Raw genomic sequence first — 20,113 nt, forward strand, 5'->3', positions numbered from 1 at the left:
CCTACCTGATGCAGCACATGTTGGTTCTAACCCAGCAGTAACATACCTGATGCAGCACATGTTGGTTCTAACCCAGCAGTAACATACCTGATGCAGCACATGTTGGTTCTAACCCAGCAGTAACATACCTGATGCAGCACATGTTGGTTCTAACCCAGCAGTAACATACCTGATGCAGCACATGTTGGTTCTAACCCAGCAGTAACATACCTGATGCAGCACATGTTGGTTCTAACCCAGCAGTAACCTACCTGATGCAGCACATGTTGGTTCTAACCCAGCAGGAACATACCTGATGCAGCACATGTTGGTTCTAACCCAGCAGGAACATACCTGATGCAGCACATGTTGGTTCTAACCCAGCAGTAACATACCTGATGCAGCACATGTTGGTTCTAACCCAGCAGTAACATACCTGATGCATGTTGGTTCTAACCCAGCAGTAACCTACCTGATGCATGTTGGTTCTAACCCAGCAGTAACCTACCTGATGCAGCACATGTTGGTTCTAACCCAGCAGTAACATACCTGACACAGCACATGTTGGTTCTAACCCAGCAGTAACATACCTGATGCAGCACATGTTGGTTCTAACCCAGCAGTAACCTACCTGACACAGCACATATTGGTTCTAACCCAGCAGTAACCTACCTGATGCAGCACATGTTGGTTCTAACCCAGCAGTAACATACCTGATGCAGTACATGTTGGTTCTAACCCAGCAGTAACCTACCTGATGCAGCACATGTTGGTTCTAACCCAGCAGTAACCTACCTGATGCAGCACATGTTGGTTCTAACCCAGCAGTAACCTACCTGATGCAGCACATATTGGTTCTAACCCAGCAGTAACATACCTGATGCAGCACATGTTGGTTCTAACCCAGCAGTAACCTACCTGATGCAGCACATGTTGGTTCTAACCCAGCAGTAAGCTACCTGATGCAGCGCATGTTGGTTCTAACCCAGCAGTAACATACCTGATGCAGCGCATGTTGGTTCTAACCCAGCAGTAACCTACCTGATGCAGCGCATGTTGGTTCTAACCCAGCAGTAACCTACCTGATGCAGCACATGTTGGTTCTAACCCAGCAGTAACATACCTGATGCAGCACATGTTGGTTCTAACCCAGCAGTAACCTACCTGATGCAGCACATGTTGGTTCTAACCCAGCAGTAACCTACCTGATGCAGCACATATTGGTTCTAACCCAGCAGTAATACACCTGATGCAGCACATGTTGGTTCTAACCCAGCAGTAACATATCTGATGCAGCACATGTTGGTTCTAACACAGCAGTAACCTACCTGATGCAGCACATGTTGGTTCTAACCCAGCAGTAACACACCTGATGCAGCACATGTTGGTTCTAACCCAGCAGTAACCTACCTGACGCAGCACATATTGGTTCTAACCCAGCAGTAATACACCTGAATTAATCAAACTGTTGAATAGTGCCATCACAAGATCTATACAGAACACACGGTCACATAAACCAATTCTCTCGTTCACTGTCAGGTCAAAGTGCGTCCATAATGTCGTCGCCTCCAAAATTATTGGCACCTTGACAAAGATGGTAAATCATTTCGACATCTTTCTTAGATTGAATTTAGTTCTGATCCAAACTCATTTATTCTGTCAGGATAAAACAACTGGTGTTCTGATCCAAACTCATTTATTCTGTCAGGACAAAAACAAACAGACTCAGAAATATTTACACAAGTCAAAAAGAAAACAAAGATGATGTACTGTCCAGAAGAGAGAGAGAGATGTTCGAGGGGTGCAGCGGGGAGACTAGCTGAGGCCTGTTCCAGGAAGGCCAGGGGTCCAGGTGGAGGGAGAGAGATGTGTTAGGTCTGTTTGAGGGGTGCAGCGGGGAGACTAGCTGAGGCCTGTTCCAGGAAGGCCAGGGGTCCAGGTGGAGGGAGAGAGATGTGTTAGGTCTGTTTGAGGGGTGCAGCGGGGAGACTAGCTGAGGCCTGTTCCAGGAAGACCAGGGGTCCAGGTGGAGGGAGAGAGATGTGTTAGGTCTGTTTGAGGGGTGCAGCGGGGAGACTAGCTGAGGCCTGTTCCAGGAAGACCAGGGGTCCAGGTGGAGGGAGAGAGATGTGTTAGGTCTGTTTGAGGGGTGCAGCGGGGAGACTAGCTGAGGCCTGTTCCAGGAAGACCAGGGGTCCAGGTGGAGGGAGATCTGACGGTTTACGATGCTGGACACTGACATCCTCCAGAACCTACAGACACAACCAGACACACATTACCTACAGACAGAACCAGACATTACCTACAGACAGAACCAGACACACATTACCTACAGACCTGTTATATCTTAAAGGACCAGAACCAGACACACATTACCTACAGACAGAACCAGACACACATTACCTACAGACAGAACCAGACACACATTACCTACAGACACACATTACCTACAGACAGAACCAGACACACATTACCTACAGACACACATTACCTACAGACAGAACCAGACACACATTACCTACAGACAGAACCAGACACACATTACCTACAGACAGAACCAGACACACATTACCTACAGACAGAACCAGACACACATTACCTACAGACAGAACCAGACACACATTACCTACAGACACAACCAGACTCACATTACCTACAGACACACATTACCTACAGACAGAACCAGACACACATTACCTACAGACAGAACCAGACACACATTACCTACAGACAGAACCAGACACACATTACCTACAGACAGAACCAGACACACATTACCTACAGACACAACAGACACACATTACCTACAGCCAGAACCAGACACACATTACCTACAGACAGAACCAGACACACATTACCTACAGACAGAACCAGACACACATTACCTACAGACAGAACCAGACACACATTACCTACAGACCTGTTATATCTTAAAGGACCAGAACCTACAGACAGAACCAGACACACATTACCTACAGACCTGTTATATCTTAAAGGGACCGCATTCTCATTAATTTGATATAAATCTTGAAGCCCGTTCAAAACCAGAATGAGACAGGATCCAGGAAGTGATGCGGCACTGAGCCAGCAAACGAGACCATGGCCTTTTCTCAATTAGATTTGCTCAACTCCTCCGCCCCCCTCTCGTCTCCTTTCCTAAAAGGTCAAAGGTAATCAAGGAGAGGCGGCGAGGAGGGAAAGTGGACTAAAACACGCTTGTATGAAATGAGACTCCTCCACAGGTAAATTATGATTCCAGGGGTGGATCGCAACATGAAAAGGTGTATAGTGACAGACTAATGTAGCAAGACATTTCTAGATAAAAGGATCGCAACATGAAAAGGTGTATAGTGGCAGACTAATGTAGCTAGTTGTACAAGACATTTCTAGATAAAAGGTTAAGTAGCGTATCGTTTCTCCTCCCAGAAAACAAAGGAGGGAGTGTCAGATTTCAAAAGTCTTCTGTGAAGGACGCATGTAGGATAAACTTGTGCTTCCTGGTCAAAAGGATGCTATGGAGGAGGGAGGACTCTGCTTCCTGGTCAAAAGGAGGGGAGGACTCTGCTTCCTGGTCAACAGGAAGGAAGGACTCTGCTTCCTGGTCAAAAGGAGGGGAGGACTCTGCTTCCTGGTCAAAAGGATGTTATGGAGGAGGGGAGGACTCTGCTTCCTGGTCAAAAGGAAGGAAGGACTCTGCTTCCTGGTCAAAAGGAGGGGAGGACTCTGCTTCCTGGTCAAAAGGATGTTATGGAGGAGGGGAGGACTCTGCTTCCTGGTCAAAAGGAAGGAAGGACTCTGCTTCCTGGTCAAAAGGAGGGGAGGACTCTGCTTCCTGGTCAAAAGGAGGGGAGGACTCTGCTTCCTGGTCAAAAGGAGGGGAGGACTCTGCTTCCTGGTCAAAAGGAGGGGAGGACTCTGCTTCCTGGTCAAAAGGAAGGAAGGACTCTGCTTCCTGGTCAAAAGGAGGCTATGGAGGAGGGGAGGACTGTCTTCTGTTTTCCTACTAACATTTACACTCCTCAACAACTGTGCAGTTTCCGGGTCACGGAGGACGTACCTGCTGCCAGTGGTGCAGCTTAGACAGGTGTTTCTGAACAAGCAGCTCTTTCCTCTGGAGTTCATTCCGCAGCTCAGACACATCCTGGAGAGAAGAGAGAGAGAGAGAAGAGAGAAGGAGAGAGAAGAGAGAGGGAGAGAGAGAGAAGAGATGGACTAGCTGTTAACAGCAGAGGGAGGCTGTCCTAACACCACAACATCACCATACTGGTGAAGTTTCCCCATACATACAGCTCCAGGGTGAATTTTCCCCCTAGGTACAGATCTAAGATCAGCTTCCCCTCCCCCAATCCTAACATTAACCATTAGTGGGGAAAATGTAACACTGATCCAAGATCAGCATCTAGGGGCGACTTCACCCTAATCAATATAGAGCCATCAAATTCACCAGAACCCAGTTCCACTGGTGTTCCCCTCTAATCAGGGACTGATTTAGACCTGGGACAACAGGTGGGTGATTCCCCTCTAATCAGGGACTGATTTAGACCTGGGACAACAGGTGGGTGATTCCCCTCTAATCAGGGATTGATTTAGACCTGGGATACCAGGTGGGTGATTCCCCTCTAATCAGGGATTGATTTAGACCTGGGACAACAGGTGGGTGATTCCCCTCTAATCAGGGATTGATTTAGACCTGGGACACCAGGTGGGTGATTCCCCTCTAATCAGGGACTGATTTAGACCTGGGACACCAGGTGGGTTATTCCCCTCTAATCAGGGACTGATTTAGACCTGGGACACCAGGTGGGTGATTCCCCTCTAATCAGGGCCTGATTTAGACCTGGGACACCAGGTGGGTGATTCCCCTCTAATCAGGGCCTGATTTAGACCTGGGACACCAGGTGGGTGATTCCCCTCCGAACAGGGACTGATTTAGACCTGGGACACCAGGTAGGTGATTCCCCTCCGAACAGGGACTGGTTTAGACCTGGGACACCAGGTGGGTGATTACCCCTCTAACCAGGGACTGATTTAGACCTGAGACACCAGGTGGGTGATTCCCCTCTAATCAGGGACTGAGTTAGACCTGGGACACCAGGTGGGTGCTATTAAATGACCATGTAGAACAGCAAAGCTGGTAGGGTAAGAATGGAATAGTCCTGGTATACAGTATCACCTACCTCTCTGACCACCTGGTCAGGTAAGAATGGAATAGTCCTGGTATACAGTATCACCTACCTCTTTGACCACCTGGTCAGGTAAGAATGGAATAGTCCTGGTATACAGTATCACCTACCTCTCTGATCACCTGGTCAGGTAAGAATGGAATAGTCCTGGTATACAGTATCACCTACCTCTTTGACCACCTGGTCAGGTAAGAATGGAATAGTCCTGGTATACAGTATCACCTACCTCTCTGACCAGCTGGTCAGGTAAGAATGGAATAGTCCTGGTATACAGTATCACCTACCTCTGATCACCTGGTCAGGTAAGAATGGAATAGTCCTGGTATACAGTATCACCTACCTCTTTGATCACCTGGTCAGGTAAGAATGGAATAGTCCTGGTATACAGTATCACCTACCTCTCTGACCACCTGGTCAGGTAAGAATGGAATAGTCCTGGTATACAGTATCACCTACCTCTTTGACCACCTGGTCAGGTAAGAATGGAATAGTCCTGGTATACAGTATCACCTACCTCTTTGACCACCTGGTCAGGTAAGAATGGAATAGTCCTGGTATACAGTATCACCTACCTCTTTGACCACCTGGTCAGGTATGAATGGAATAGTCCTGGTATACAGTATCACCTACCTCTCTGACCACCTGGTCAGGTAAGAATGGAATTATCCTGGTATACAGTATCACCTACCTCTCTGATCACCTGGTCAGGTAAGAATGGAATAGTCCTGGTATACAGTATCACCTACCTCTTTGACCACCTGGTCAGGTAAGAATGGAATAGTCCTGGTATACAGTATCACCTACCTCTTTGACCAGCTGGTCAGGTAAGAATGGAATAGTCCTGGTATACAGTATCACCTACCTCTCTGATCACCTGGTCAGGTAAGAATGGAATAGTCCTGGTATACAGTATCACCTACCTCTGATCACCTGGTCAGGTAAGAATGGAATAGTCCTGGTATACAGTATCACCTACCTCTTTGACCACCTGGTCAGGTAAGAATGGAATAGTCCTGGTATACAGTATCACCTACCTCTTTGACCACCTGGTCAGGTAAGAATGGAATAGTCCTGGTATACAGTATCACCTACCTCTTTGATCACCTGGTCAGGTAAGAATGGAATAGTCCTGGTATACAGTATCACCTACCTCTTTGACCAGCTGGTCAGGTAAGAATGGAATAGTCCTGGTATACAGTATCACCTACCTCTCTGATCACCTGGTCAGGTAAGAATGGAATAGTCCTGGTATACAGTATCACCTACCTCTGATCACCTGGTCAGGTAAGAATGGAATAGTCCTGGTATACAGTATCACCTACCTCTTTGACCACCTGGTCAGGTAAGAATGGAATAGTCCTGGTATACAGTACCACCTACCTCTGATCACCTGGTCAGGTAAGAATGGAATAGTCCTGGTATACAGTATCACCTACCTCTTTGACCAGCTGGTCAGGTAAGAATGGAATAGTCCTGGTATACAGTATCACCTACCTCTCTGACCACCTGGTCAGGTAAGAATGGAATAGTCCTGGTATACAGTATCACCTACCTCTTTGACCACCTGGTCGGGTTTCTGGACTGATAACTGAAGACGCTTCTGCAGGAAGAAACATTCTGTCTGTCTGGCAACATCCAGAAACTTCTGAATACACTGATCCACACCTGGGGAGACAGACAGGTTAGAGACAGAAACAGACAGGTTAAAGACAGACAGACAGGTTAGCGAGACAGACAGACAGACATGCAAGTCAGTTAATTTGAGCTAGATAAGCAAAGTAATGAAATAAATATGTTTTTTAATGAATGTGTTTCAAACTGTTTACAATGCAACTAGCTAACTGCCCCAAGGCTAGCCAACTCTCCTCCTCCTGAATTACTGGGTGTGCAAGATTTTGCTACAACCCTGCTTTTTCCAACCAGCTGCTCATCTGCTCATGATTGACTAAATCAGGTGTTAGAACAGGGCTGGAGCAAAACCATGCATACCCTGTCGCTATCCAGGAGGATGGCTGTTGGTCACCTAGGAGCTTGTCTGGGAATATGATGCCGTGTTTGAGTTGTAAACTTTACTGGTCTCACCTGTCCGAATTTCCTCCTGGTCGGTTCCGTTCACATAGTCTTGACTCACTAGGGACGCAAAGCAAGCCTGTTGACACAAGACAACTGGTTAACAGTTCACTACTAGCTTCAGTAACGCCAGGCCAGAGATACATGTAGTTAGCTAGCTTCAGTAACGCCAGGCCAGAGATACATGTAGTTAGCTAGCTTCAGTAACGCCAGGCCAGAGATACATGTACTTAGCTAGCTTCAGTAACGCCAGGCCAGAGATACATGTACTTAGCTAGCTTCAGTAACGCCAGGCCAGAGATGCATGTACCTAGCTAGATATAACATTACATTTAGTTACATATAAGTGCTAGTTGTGTCCAGGCAACCCAGCAAAGCATGAGACGTAAAGAATGCTTGCAGCCCAGGTTGATGGCACCTTAATTGGGGAGAACGGGCTCCGAGTGATGTCTGGAGCGTAAATCAATGTAATGGTATTAAATACATCTAACACATTGGTTTGGTTTCCAGGTGTTTGATGCCATTCGCTCTGTTCCAGACATTACGATGTGCCGCTGTCCCCTCAGCAGACGACACTGCTCTGCACAACAATGTAACGTTAGCTAGCTGACTACTAGCTGGCTTCGGTAACGCCAGACAAGTCCAACGGCTATGCTTCATTTAGGTAGTTGGTTACATTTCAAAAGAACGGTAACTTTGTGACTAACTGAAATACTGAGCATTAACCACATACAACAGTGTCTTTGGTAAGCAGTTAGCGCTATCTAGCTAGTAGACCAGTAGCGTGATGTGCTATCTAGTATCACAACGTTAGCTATACCACGGCTGGCTAGGCTAGCTGGTATCATTACGTTAGCTATACCACGGCTGGCTAGGCTAGCTAGTATCGTTACGTTAGCTATACCACAGCTAGCTAGTATCATTACGTTAGCTATACCGTTGGCAGAATACCTGACCACTGTGACTGACCCAAACTTAAGGAAAGCTTTGACTATGTACAGACTCAGTGAGCATAGCCTTGCTATTGAGAAAGGCCGCCGTAGGCAGACATGGCTCTCAAGAGAAGACAGGCTATGTGCTCACTGCCCACAACATGAGGTGGAAACTGAGCTGCACTTCCTAACCTCCTGCCAAATGTATGACCATATTAGAGAGACATATTTCCCTCAGATTACACAGATCCACAAAGAATTCCAAAACAAATCCAATTTTGATAAACTCCCATATCTACTGGGTGAAATTCCACAGTGTGCCATCACAGCAGCAAGATTTGTGACCTGTTGCCACAAGAAAAGGGCAACCAGTGAAGAACAAACACCATTGTAAATACAACCCATATTTATGTTTATTTATTTTAACTTGTGTGCTTTAACCATTTGTACATTGTTACAACACTGTATATATATAATATGACATTTGTAATGTCTTTGTTTTGAAACTTCTGTATGTGTAATGTTTACTGTTAATTTTTTTCTTCACTTTTGTATATTATCTACCTCACTTGCTTTGGCAATGTTAACACATGTTTCCCATGCCAATAAAGCCCCTTGAATTGAATATACCACGGGTAGCTAGGCTAGCTAGTATCATTACGTTAGCTATACCACGGCTGGCTAGGCTAGTTAGTATCATTACGTTAGCTATACCACGGCTGGCTAGGCTAGCTAGTATCGTTACGTTAGCTATACCACAGCTAGCTAGTATCATTACGTTAGCTATACCACGGGTAGCTAGGCTAGCTAGTATCATTACGTTAGCTATACCACGGGTAGCTAGGCTAGCTAGTGTCATTACGTTAGCTATACCACGGGTAGCTAGGCTAGCTAGTGTCATTACGTTAGCTATACCACGGGTAGCTAGGCTAGCTAGTGTCATTACGTTAGCTATACCACAGCTAGCTAGTATCATTACGTTGGCTATACCACGGGTGGCTAGGCTAGCTAGTATCATTACGTTAGCTATACCACGACTGGCTAGCGTCCACCAGGACAGTGGAGTTGTCGCTCTCGTACCTCGAAAGAAGCCTCTAGGTCGTCTACCAGAGTGTTGGGGCCCTGGACCCTGTTCCCTGGAGCTCCAGACAGTAGTCCCGGCTGACCCGGGCCGCCGACAGTATGAGGACCAGCGGACTGCTGGCCGGGGAACATCCCGCTGCCCATGGAGGAAGACATATTGAATGGTTGTTTGTACCAGTCGGTGATGCCGCTGCTCGCAGTGCGCAGGACATGCCACACTGGCTGACCAATTTAATAGGTTCTACTAAATGACTATATATTTAAAAAAAAGTTTGATTAAAATAAATGTTTTGCAATTAAAACAATTTGACATTTACATGCAGTTATAGTGACAAGACACATTGATCCTCCAAAATGTTTTTATTGGTGTTTTATTTAAATGACATGATAATATTGGCAATAATAATATTTTATAGTTTTTGTGTGCATAAGTGCATACCAAATTCAGCATTAGCGTTTCTCCCACAACTACCGGACAGAGGTTGGTTTACTGACTGTCACTGAAGCCTAGTTTTTACTCTACGTATGTAACGCAAGAACGCTACGCAAAAGAGCGTTCTTGCATCCGGTTATAAATTGCAGGGCTGCGTAGTTTTGCTACGCAACAACATTCTGCATAGCTACTTGTAGTTACCGTTACAAAATAAGATTCCAGTCGACAAGTGGTATTTTGGAAACAGTAATTGCAGAGGAAAATTACTGCAGTAAAAAATAACTTATTTTGGATGCAGTTACACTGCACTCTGACTGCAATCTTTTTTTGTAAGGGTAGGATACGATATACTTTGTCCATTTACATGAAAATTCAGTTTCTCAATGCATACGTATGTAGGCTATAAACTAGGCTAGAGAGGGATTTAGTTACATGTGCTGGGGCACGGGGGCAGGGGGCACGGGGGTGGAAATGTCCTCTTCAGCCCTCTATGCACAGCAGGCTACTACCAGATAACTCAGGATACATCCCAAATGGCACCCTATTCCCTATATAGTGCACTACTTTAGACCAGTTCAATGGGTAGTGGACAAAAAGGGCCTATTCCCTATGTATATAGTGCACTACTTTTCACCAGTCCGGTGGGTAGTGCACTACTTTTGACCGGTCCGGTGGGTAGTGGACAAAAAGGGCCTATTCCCTATATATATAGTGCACTACTTTTCACCGGTCCTGTGGGTAGTGCACTACTTTTGACCGGTCCGGTGGGTAGTGGACAAAAAGGGCCTATTCCCTATATATATAGTGCACTACTTTTCACCGGTCCTGTGGGTAGTGCACTACTTTTGACCAGTCCAATGGGTAGGGAATAGGGTGCTACTTGGGAAGCAATCTGTGATTCTACACAGTACCACAGTCTCTGTCTCTACAGAATAATCCTTCTCCAGCCAGCTCCGTGTGTGTAGATGTGGTGTGTGTGTCTTCAGGCTTGGTTGGCCAGTCCAGCAGCGAACTCTACCAGTGTTCGTGTCGGTCGCCCAGACATTCCTTTCTTCAGGTAGGGAACCTGGACAGAGACAAACAGTGAGAGAGAATCACTTCTAGAACACTAACAGAAGGGGTTGTGATCATCATGGTTCTAGAACACTAACAGAAGGGATTGTGATCATCATGGTTCTAGAACACTAACAGAAGGGGTTGTGATCATCATGGTTCTAGAACACTAACAGAAGGGGTTGTGGTCATCATGGTTCTAGAACACTAACAGAAGGGGTTGTGGTCATCATGCTTCTAGAACTAACAGAAGCAGATGTGCCATTCTGATCATGCGCGCCGCGACCGACATAGCTAGTTCATTAGCTAGCCAGTAAGTAACTCCTCCAGTATGTGTTGATGTTCGTTAGCAAAGCTAGCCACTGTAGCTAGCCAGTAACTCCTCCAGTATGTGTTGATGTGTCGTAAGCTAAGCTAGCCACTGTAGCTAGCCAGTAACTCCTCCAGTATGTGTTGATGTGTCGTAAGCTAAACTAGCCACTGTAGCTAGCCAGTAACTCCTCCAGTATGTGTTGATGTTCGTTAGCAAAGCTAGCCACTGTAGCTAGCCAGTAACTTCTCCAGTATGTGTTGATGTGTCGTAAGCTAAGCTAGCCACTGTAGCTAGCCAGTAACTCTTACAGTATGTGTTGATGTGTCGTAAGCTAAGCTAGCCACTGTAGCTAGCCAGTAACTCCTCCAGTATGTGTTGATGTTCGTTAGCAAAGCTAGCCACTGTAGCTAGCCAGTAACTCCTCCAGTATGTGTTGATGTTCGTTAGCAAAGCTAGCCACTGTAGCTAGCCAGTAACTCCTCCAGTATGTGTTGTGTCGTAAGCTAAGCTAGCCACTGTAGCTAGCCAGTAACTCCTCCAGTATGTGTTGATGTGTCGTAAGCTAAGCTAGCCACTGTAGCTAGCCAGTAACTCCTCCAGTATGTGTTGATGTGTCGTAAGCTAAACTAGCCACTGTAGCTAGCCAGTAACTCCTCCAGTATGTGTTGATGTTCGTTAGCAAAGCTAGCCACTGTAGCTAGCCAGTAACTCCTCCAGTATGTGTTGATGTGTCGTAAGCTAAGCTAGCCACTGTAGCTAGCCAGTAACTCCTCCAGTATGTGTTGATGTGTCGTAAGCTAAGCTAGCCACTGTAGCTAGCCAGTAACTCCTCCAGTATGTGTTGATGTTCGTTAGCAAAGCTAGCCACTGTAGCTAGCCAGTAACTCCTCCAGTATGTGTCGATGTTCGTTAGCAAAGCTAGCCACTGTAGCTAGCCAGTTACTCCTCCAGTATGTGTTGATGTTCGTTAGCAAAGCTAGCCACTGTAGCTAGCCAGTAACTCCTCCAGTATGTGTCGATGTTCGTTAGCAAAGCTAGCCACTGTAGCTAGCCAGTAACTCCTCCAGTATGTGTTGATGTTCGTTAGCAAAGCTAGCCACTGTAGCTAGCCAGTAACTCCTCCAGTATGTGTTGATGTGTCATAGCTAGTTCGTTAGCAAAGCTAGCCACTGTAGCTAGCCAGTAACTCCTCCAGTATGTGTTGATGTGTCGTAAGCTAAGCTAGCCACTGTAGCTAGCCAGTAACTCCTCCAGTATGTGTTGATGTGTCATAGCTAGTTCATAAGCTAAGCTAGCCAGTAACTCCTCCAGTATGTGTTGATGTGTCGTAGCTAGTTCGTTAGCAAAGCTAGCCACTGTAGATAGCCAGTAACTCCTCCAGTATGTGTTGATGTGTCGTAAGCTAAGCTAGCCACTGTAGCTAGCCAGTAACTCCTCCAGTATGTGTTGATGTTCGTTAGCAAAGCTAGCCACTGTAGCTAGCCAGTAACTCCTCCAGTATGTGTCGATGTTCGTTAGCAAAGCTAGCCACTGTAGCTAGCCAGTAACTCCTCCAGTATGTGTTGATGTTCGTTAGCAAAGCTAGCCACTGTAGCTAGCCAGTAACTCCTCCAGTATGTGTTGATGTGTCATAGCTAGTTCGTTAGCAAAGCTAGCCACTGTAGCTAGCCAGTAACTCCTCCAGTATGTGTTGATGTGTCGTAGCTAGTTCGTTAGCAAAGCTAGCCACTGTAGCTAGCCAGTAACTCCTCCAGTATGTGTTCATGTGTCATAGCTAGTTCGTTAGCAAAGCTAGCCACTGTAGCTAGCCAGTAACTCCTCCAGTATGTGTTCATGTGTCATAGCTAGTTCGTTAGCAAAGCTAGCCACTGTAGCTAGCCAGTAATTCCTCCAGTATGTGTGACGTCATTTCACAGGAAGCTGTAGAGGTCAATACGAAATGGCACTTCTGCAGCCAAACTTCTTCTTCTTCATTTGTTTTAGTTTTTAAGGATGAACTGACCTGGTATGATGCTGCATTGATCAGTTCTACAGATTAAAGTCTTTATTTTAGCATCCCCCCCCCCAAAGTAAACCTTTAAACTGTACTGTTTTACGTTGTACATGTTTCAAGCTTTGTGTGCTGCTATTTTGGCCAGGTCTCTTTTGCAAAATATATTTAATCTCAGTGAGACGAACCTGGTAAAACAGCTCTGAGATATTTAATCTCAGTGAGACGAACCTGGTAAAATCAAACAGCTCTGAGATCAATGTTCCAGAAGACTACCGTACCTCGTCCTTATTGGTCATCACCCCGGCGATGTCCAGGTGCGCCCAATGAGGGGCCGTCACAAACTCCCTCAGAAACGCTGCCGCCGTGCAGGCTCCGCCAGAACTACACACACACACACACACACACAGGTCACACACACACACACACAGGTCACACACACACACACACAGGTCACACACACACACACACACACACACACACACACACACACACACACACACACACACACACACACACACACACACACACACACACACAGGTAAACATGGCATTAACACAGAAGTTGTTAAAGGTTGTTTCTAGATGTGTGTGTGTGTGTGTGTGTGTGTGTGTGTGTGTGTGTGTGTGTGTGTGTGTGTGTGTGTGTGTGTGTGTGTTCTTACCGGCTGTACTTGCCCACGTTGTTGAGGTCGGCCAGCTGGCAGTCAGTGACCTGTCTGGTGTAATGTTGAAACAACGGCATCCTCCACACCCGGTCCCCTGTTACCACACTGGCCTATCAGAGAGACACCCTGTTACCACACTGGCCTATCAGAGAGACACCCTGTTACCACACTGGCCTATCAGAGAGACACCCTGTTACCACACTGGCCTATCAGAGAGACACCCTGTTACCACACTGGCCTATCAGAGAGACACCCTGTTACCACACTGGCCTATCAGAGAGACCCTGTTACCACACTGGCCTATCAGAGAGACACCCTGTTACCACACTGGCCTATCAGAGAGACACCCTGTTACCACACTGGCCTATCAGAAACACCCTGTTACCACACTGGCCTATCAGAGAGACACCCTGTTACCACACTGGCCTATCAGAGAGACACCCTGTTACCACACTGGCCTATCAGAGAGACCCTGTTACCACACTGGCCTATCAGAGAGACACCCTGTTACCACACTGGCCTATCAGAGAGACACCCTGTTACCACACTGGCCTATCAGAGAGACACCCTGTTACCACACTGGCCTATCAGAGAGACACCCTGTTACCACACTGGCCTATCAGAGACACCCTGTTACCACACTGGCCTATCAGAGACACCCTGTTACCACACTGGCCTATCAGAGACACCCTGTTACCACACTGGCCTATCAGAGACACCCTGTTACCACACTGGCCTATCAGAGACACCCTGTTACCACACTGGCCTATCAGAGAGACCCTGTTACCACACTGGCCTATCAGAGAGACACCCTGTTACCACACTGGCCTATCAGAGAGACCCTGTTACCACACTGGCCTATCAGAGACACCCTGTTACCACACTGGCCTATCAGAGAGACCCTGTTACCACACTGGCCTATCAGAGAGACACCCTGTTACCACACTGGCCTATCAGAGACACCCTGTTACCACACTGGCCTATCAGAGAGACACCCTGTTACCACACTGGCCTATCAGAAACACCCTGTTACCACACTGGCCTATCAGAGAGACACCCTGTTACCACACTGGCCTATCAGAGAGACCCTGTTACCACACTGGCCTATCAGAGAGACACCCTGTTACCACACTGGCCTATCAGAGAGACCCTGTTACCACACTGGCCTATCAGAGAGACACCCTGTTACCACACTGGCCTATCAGAGAGACACCCTGTTACCACACTGGCCTATCAGAGAGACACCCTGTTACCACACTGGCCTATCAGAGACACCCTGTTACCACACTGGCCTATCAGAGAGACCCTGTTACCACACTGGCCTATCAGAGAGACACCCTGTTACCACACTGGCCTATCAGAGAGACACCCTGTTACCACACTGGCCTATCAGAGACACCCTGTTACCACACTGGCCTATCAGAGAGACACCCTGTTACCACACTGGCCTATCAGAGACACCCTGTTACCACACTGGCCTATCAGAGAGACACCCTGTTACCACACTGGCCTATCAGAAACACCCTGTTACCACACTGGCCTATCAGAGAGACACCCTGTTACCACACTGGCCTATCAGAGAGACCCTGTTACCACACTGGCCTATCAGAGAGACACCCTGTTACCACACTGGCCTATCAGAGAGACCCTGTTACCACACTGGCCTATCAGAGAGACACCCTGTTACCACACTGGCCTATCAGAGAGACACCCTGTTACCACACTGGCCTATCAGAGAGACCCTGTTACCACACTGGCCTATCAGAGAGACACCCTGTTACCACACTGGCCTATCAGAAACACCCTGTTACCACACTGGCCTATCAGAGAGACACCCTGTTACCACACTGGCCTATCAGAGAGACACCCTGTTACCACACTGGCCTATCAGAGAGACCCTGTTACCACACTGGCCTATCAGAGAGACACCCTGTTACCACACTGGCCTATCAGAGACACCCTGTTACCACACTGGCCTATCAGAGAGACCCTGTTACCACACTGGCCTATCAGAGAGACCCTGTTACCACACTGGCCTATCAGAGAGACCCTGTTACCACACTGGCCTATCAGAGAGACCCTGTTACCACACTGGCCTATCAGAGAGACACCCTGTTACCACACTGGCCTATCAGAGAGACCCTGTTACCACACTGGCCTATCAGAGAGACACCCTGTTACCACACTGGCCTATCAGAGAGACACCCTGTTACCACACTGGCCTATCAGAGAGACACCCTGTTACCACACTGGCCTATCAGAGAGACCCTGTTACCACACTGGCCTATCAGAGAGACACCCTGTTACCACACTGGCCTATCAGAGACACCCTGTTACCACACTGGCCTATCAGAGACACCCTGTTACCACACTGGCCTATCAGAGACACCCTGTTACCACACTGGCCTATCAGAGACACCCTGTTACCACACTGGCCTATCAGAGAGACACCCTGTTACCACACTGGCCTATCAGAGAGACACCCTGTTACCACACTGGCCTATCAGAGAGACACCCTGTTACCACACTGGCCTATCAGAGAGACACCCTGTTACCACACTGGCCTATCAGAGACACACCCTGTTACCACACTGGCCTATCAGAGACACCCTGTTACCACACTGGCCTATCAGAGAGAGACCCTGTTACCACACTGGCCTATCAGAGAGACACCCTGTTACCACACTGGCCTATCAGAGAGACACCCTGTTACCACACTGGCCTATCAGAGACACCCTGTTACCACACTGGCCTATCAGAGACACACCCTGTTACCACACTGGCCTATCAGAGACACACCCTGTTACCACACTGGCCTATCAGAGACACCACAGTGTGTATGTATTACAATGTGTGTGTGTTAGTGTTGTCACAATAGCCGAATTTTGACTTGGACACCGATACCAGGTTTAGTATCGCGATACTCAATACCAAAAAGGATACAGGGAACCTGTCAGAATCTGTCCTTGTTTCACTCTCAAAATCACACTTTTAATAGAAATACAACTACATTCAATGTTCCAACTCCACAGCAATGTTTAAACCACATCAGGAGACCACTTGAGGGAGAAAAAAAATCTGAGGAATTTTCTGTATAGTACACGTAATGGAGTTAACAAATGCCTACTGGACTGATGCAGATATGCAGAGGCTACTTTATAGTTAACTCTTAATTGAGATGGAAAGCCTTTCCATCTATCCGAAGAACGTTATAATTAGCATCATTAGCATTAGTATCATAAGCATTAGCATTAGCATCAGCATCATCAGCATAATTAGCATCATCAGCATTAGCATAATTAGCATCATTGCTAACGGTTACAAAGTGTAGACATGCAGTGTATTCAGACCCTTTGACTTTTCCCACATTTTATTGTGTTACAGCCTGAATTTAAAATGGAATACATTTACATATTTTGTCACTGGCCTACACCCATAATGTCAAAGTAGATTTTTTTTATTTTTTATAGAAATTTTAACAAATGAATTAAAACTGAAATGTCTACAGTCGGTCAGTACTCAAACCCTTTGTTCTGACAAGCCTCAAGTGCAGAGTAAACATGTGCATGGACACTGTGTGTAAAAGTGTTGAACATTATTCTTTATATTATAATTATTTTTTTTCCCTCATCTCTGTACCCCACACATACAACTATCTGTAAGGTCCCTCAGTCGAGCAGTGAATTTCAAACAGATTCAACCACGAAGACCTGGGATGTTTTCCAATGCCTCGCAAAGAAGGGCAACTATTGGTAGTGACTCCTTAATACTAACCTAAATGACAGAGTGAAAAGGAGGAAGTCTGTACAGAAATGTTCCAAAACATGCTTCCTGTTTGTAAACAAGGCACTAAAGTAATACTGTGTAAAATGTGGTACAGCAATTAACTTTGTCCTGAATACAACGTGTTATGTTTGGGTCAAATCCAATACATCACGGAGTACCACTCTCCACATTATCAAGCATAGTGGTGGCTGCATCATGTTATGGGTATGCTTGTAATCGTTAAGGACTGGGGAGTTTTTCAGGATAAACAAGAAACTGAATGGAACTAAGCACAAGCTAAATCCTAGAGGGGAAAACCTGTTTCAGTCTGCTTTCCACCAGACACTGGGAGATTAATTCACCTTTCAGCAGTTACTTAAATTTATGTTCAGACCTGAAAATGGTTGTCTAGCAATGATCAACAACCAAACTGACAAAGCGTGAAGAATTTAGAAAATAATAAAATGGGCAAATGTTGAACAATCCAGGTGAGGAAAGCTCTTAGAGACTTACCCAGAAAGAGAACCACGTATGAGCCCCAGGTTAAGAGAGTCTCTATCTGTGTCTCTATATGAGTGTCTCTATCTGTCACAGTAAATCCCCAAAGAGATTTACCCAGAAAAACTCTAATCTGCTGTAATCACTGCCAAAAGGTGCTTCGACAAAATATTGACTCCCGGGGCTGTGAATACTTATGTAAATTAGTTATTTCAGTATTTCATTTTCAATAAATTTAACAATTTCTAAAACCATGTTTTTACTTTGTTATTATGGGCGAGAGAGACATGGAATCCATTTTGAATCCAGGCTGTAATAAGTCAAGGGGTATGTCCACATTCTGAAGGCACAGAAACCAGACAGACAGACACACAGGGGCATTTCCATGTGTTGCCTCGTCACAAAGTTACAGGAAATACGAATTATCTGATCTTTTCTGTTCATAATATTGTGCAAAATAATGTTTTTTTTCAAACAAGTTCAATACATTTTAGTTGATTTCCAAACGTGAGACATTTTGATAGAAGAACCCATCGTATAACACAGGATGGTTTTTCAGTACACTGTGTGTGTGTGTGTGTGTGTGTGTGGGTGTGTGTGTGTGTGTGTGTGTGTGTCACCTTGTGAAGCTGCTCCCAGAGCCAGTCAGAGTTGGTGAAGACTCCCGTGGCTGCTGTGTGTGTGTGTGTGTGTGTGTGTGTGTGTGTGTGTGTGTGTGTGTGTGTCACCTTGTGAAGCTGCTCCCAGAGCCAGTCAGAGTTGGTGAAGACTCCCGTGGCTGCTGTGTGTGTGTGTGTGTGTGTGTGTGTGTGTGTGTGTGTGTGTGTGTGTGTGTGTGTGTGTGTGTGTGTGTGTGTGTGTGTGTGTGTGTGTGTGTCACCTTGTGAAGCTGCTCCCAGAGCCAGTCAGAGTTGGTGAAGACTCCCGTGGCTGCTGTGTGTGTGTGTGTGTGTGTGTGTGTGTGTGTGTGTGTGTGTGTGTGTGTGTGTGTGTGTGTGTGTGTGTTACCTTGTGAAGCTGCTCCCAGAGCCAGTCAGAGTTGGTGAAGACTCCCGTGGCTGCTGAGCCCAGAGCAACGTCCATCGCTCCTGAGAGACAGAGAGAAAACACCAGTGGACCAATAGACTGTTTAGTGAACAGCGATGGCCCTCTCACCAACACACAGTGTACTAACCAGTGAGGGTAGCAGCGTTGACGATGGCCCACCAACACACAGTGTACTAACCAGTGAGGGTAGCAGCGATGACGATGGCCCACCAACACACAGTGTACTAACCAGTGAGGGTAGCAGCGTTGACGATGGCCCGGGGGTTGAAGCTGTGAGCGTAACAGAGAGCATCTGCTAGGATCAACCGTCCCTCTGCGTCCGTGTTGTCCACCTACACACACACACACACACACACACACACACACACACACACACACACACACACACACACACACACACACACACACACACACACACACACACACACACACACACACACACACACACACACACACAACTTCATTTGATGTAAACACACACACCTGTGTGGTTTAGTAGCCACGGTAACAAATACCTGCGTTGTTAAGTAGCCACGGTAACAAATACCTGCGTGGTTTAGTAGCCACGGTAACAAATACCTGCGTGGTTTAGTAGCCACGGTAACAAATACCTGCGTGGTTTAGTAGCCACGGTAACAAATACCTGCGTGGTTTAGTAGCCACGGTAACAAATACCTGCGTGGTTTAGTAGCCACGGTAACAAATACCTGTATGGTTTAGTAGCCACGGTAACAAATACCTGCAGGTTTAGTAGCCACGGTAACAAATACCTGTATGGTTTTGCCGTTCTTGGCGGTGACGACGTCTCCAGGCTTGTTGGCTTTCCCACTGGGCATGTTCTCACAGAGAGGTGCTAGACCTGGGGGTTAATAACACACATTACTACTTCCTGTGTAGAAACCTCTAGAAGACAAGCTGCAGGTCAAACTAGAAACTTCTAGAAGACAAGCTGCAGGTCAAACTAGAAACTACTAGGAGACAAGCTGCAGGTCAAACTAGAAACTTCTAGAAGACAAGCTGCAGGTCAAACTAGAAACTTCTAGAAGACAAGCTGCAGGTCAAACTAGAAACTTCTAGAAGACAAGCTGCAGGTCAAACT

General features: G+C 46.6%; 2 protein-coding genes across 2 annotated transcripts in view; both read right to left on the minus strand.

Moving 5' to 3' along the window:
* Positions 1–1,776: 1,776 nt before the first annotated feature.
* LOC129842039 (mediator of RNA polymerase II transcription subunit 28-like) lies at positions 1,777–9,454 on the minus strand. The gene is made up of 5 exons (XM_055910414.1): positions 9,245–9,454; positions 7,245–7,311; positions 6,715–6,827; positions 4,037–4,120; positions 1,777–2,231 (listed from the first exon to the last, which is right to left on the minus strand). Exons 1-5 carry the CDS (start codon positions 9,401–9,403, stop codon positions 2,112–2,114), a joined length of 543 nt encoding a protein of 180 aa, XP_055766389.1. The 5' UTR covers positions 9,404–9,454; the 3' UTR covers positions 1,777–2,111.
* A 247-nt stretch (positions 9,455–9,701) lies between these two features.
* Positions 9,702–20,113, minus strand: part of LOC129842037 (cytosol aminopeptidase-like) — a 22,464-nt gene continuing 12,052 nt past the window's right edge. Inside the window, exons 10-15 of the mRNA XM_055910413.1 lie at positions 19,785–19,873; positions 19,244–19,346; positions 18,976–19,055; positions 13,702–13,814; positions 13,318–13,420; positions 9,702–10,746 (exon numbers count right to left, since the gene is read on the minus strand). Coding sequence (XP_055766388.1) covers positions 10,663–10,746; positions 13,318–13,420; positions 13,702–13,814; positions 18,976–19,055; positions 19,244–19,346; positions 19,785–19,873 — 572 coding nt within the window. The 3' untranslated portion in view covers positions 9,702–10,662. The remainder of the gene's footprint in view (positions 10,747–13,317; positions 13,421–13,701; positions 13,815–18,975; positions 19,056–19,243; positions 19,347–19,784; positions 19,874–20,113) is intronic.

The sequence above is a fragment of the Salvelinus fontinalis genome, unplaced genomic scaffold (assembly GCF_029448725.1).
Source record: "Salvelinus fontinalis isolate EN_2023a unplaced genomic scaffold, ASM2944872v1 scaffold_0008, whole genome shotgun sequence".
Lineage (NCBI taxonomy): Eukaryota > Metazoa > Chordata > Actinopteri > Salmoniformes > Salmonidae > Salvelinus > Salvelinus fontinalis.

Bases quoted from the DNA above. Each gene is read 5' to 3' on its own strand.
- LOC129842039 (XM_055910414.1), bottom strand. From the start codon at position 9,403: ATGTCTTCCTCCATGGGCAGCGGGATGTTCCCCGGCCAGCAGTCCGCT. The intron at 6,828-7,244 runs GTGAGACCAGTA...CTGTCTCCCCAG, and splicing joins CCAGGAGGAAATTCGGACAG to GTGTGGATCAGTGTATTCAG. The intron at 2,232-4,036 runs GTACGTCCTCCG...TTGTGTCTGTAG, and splicing joins AGCTGCACCACTGGCAGCAG to GTTCTGGAGGATGTCAGTGT.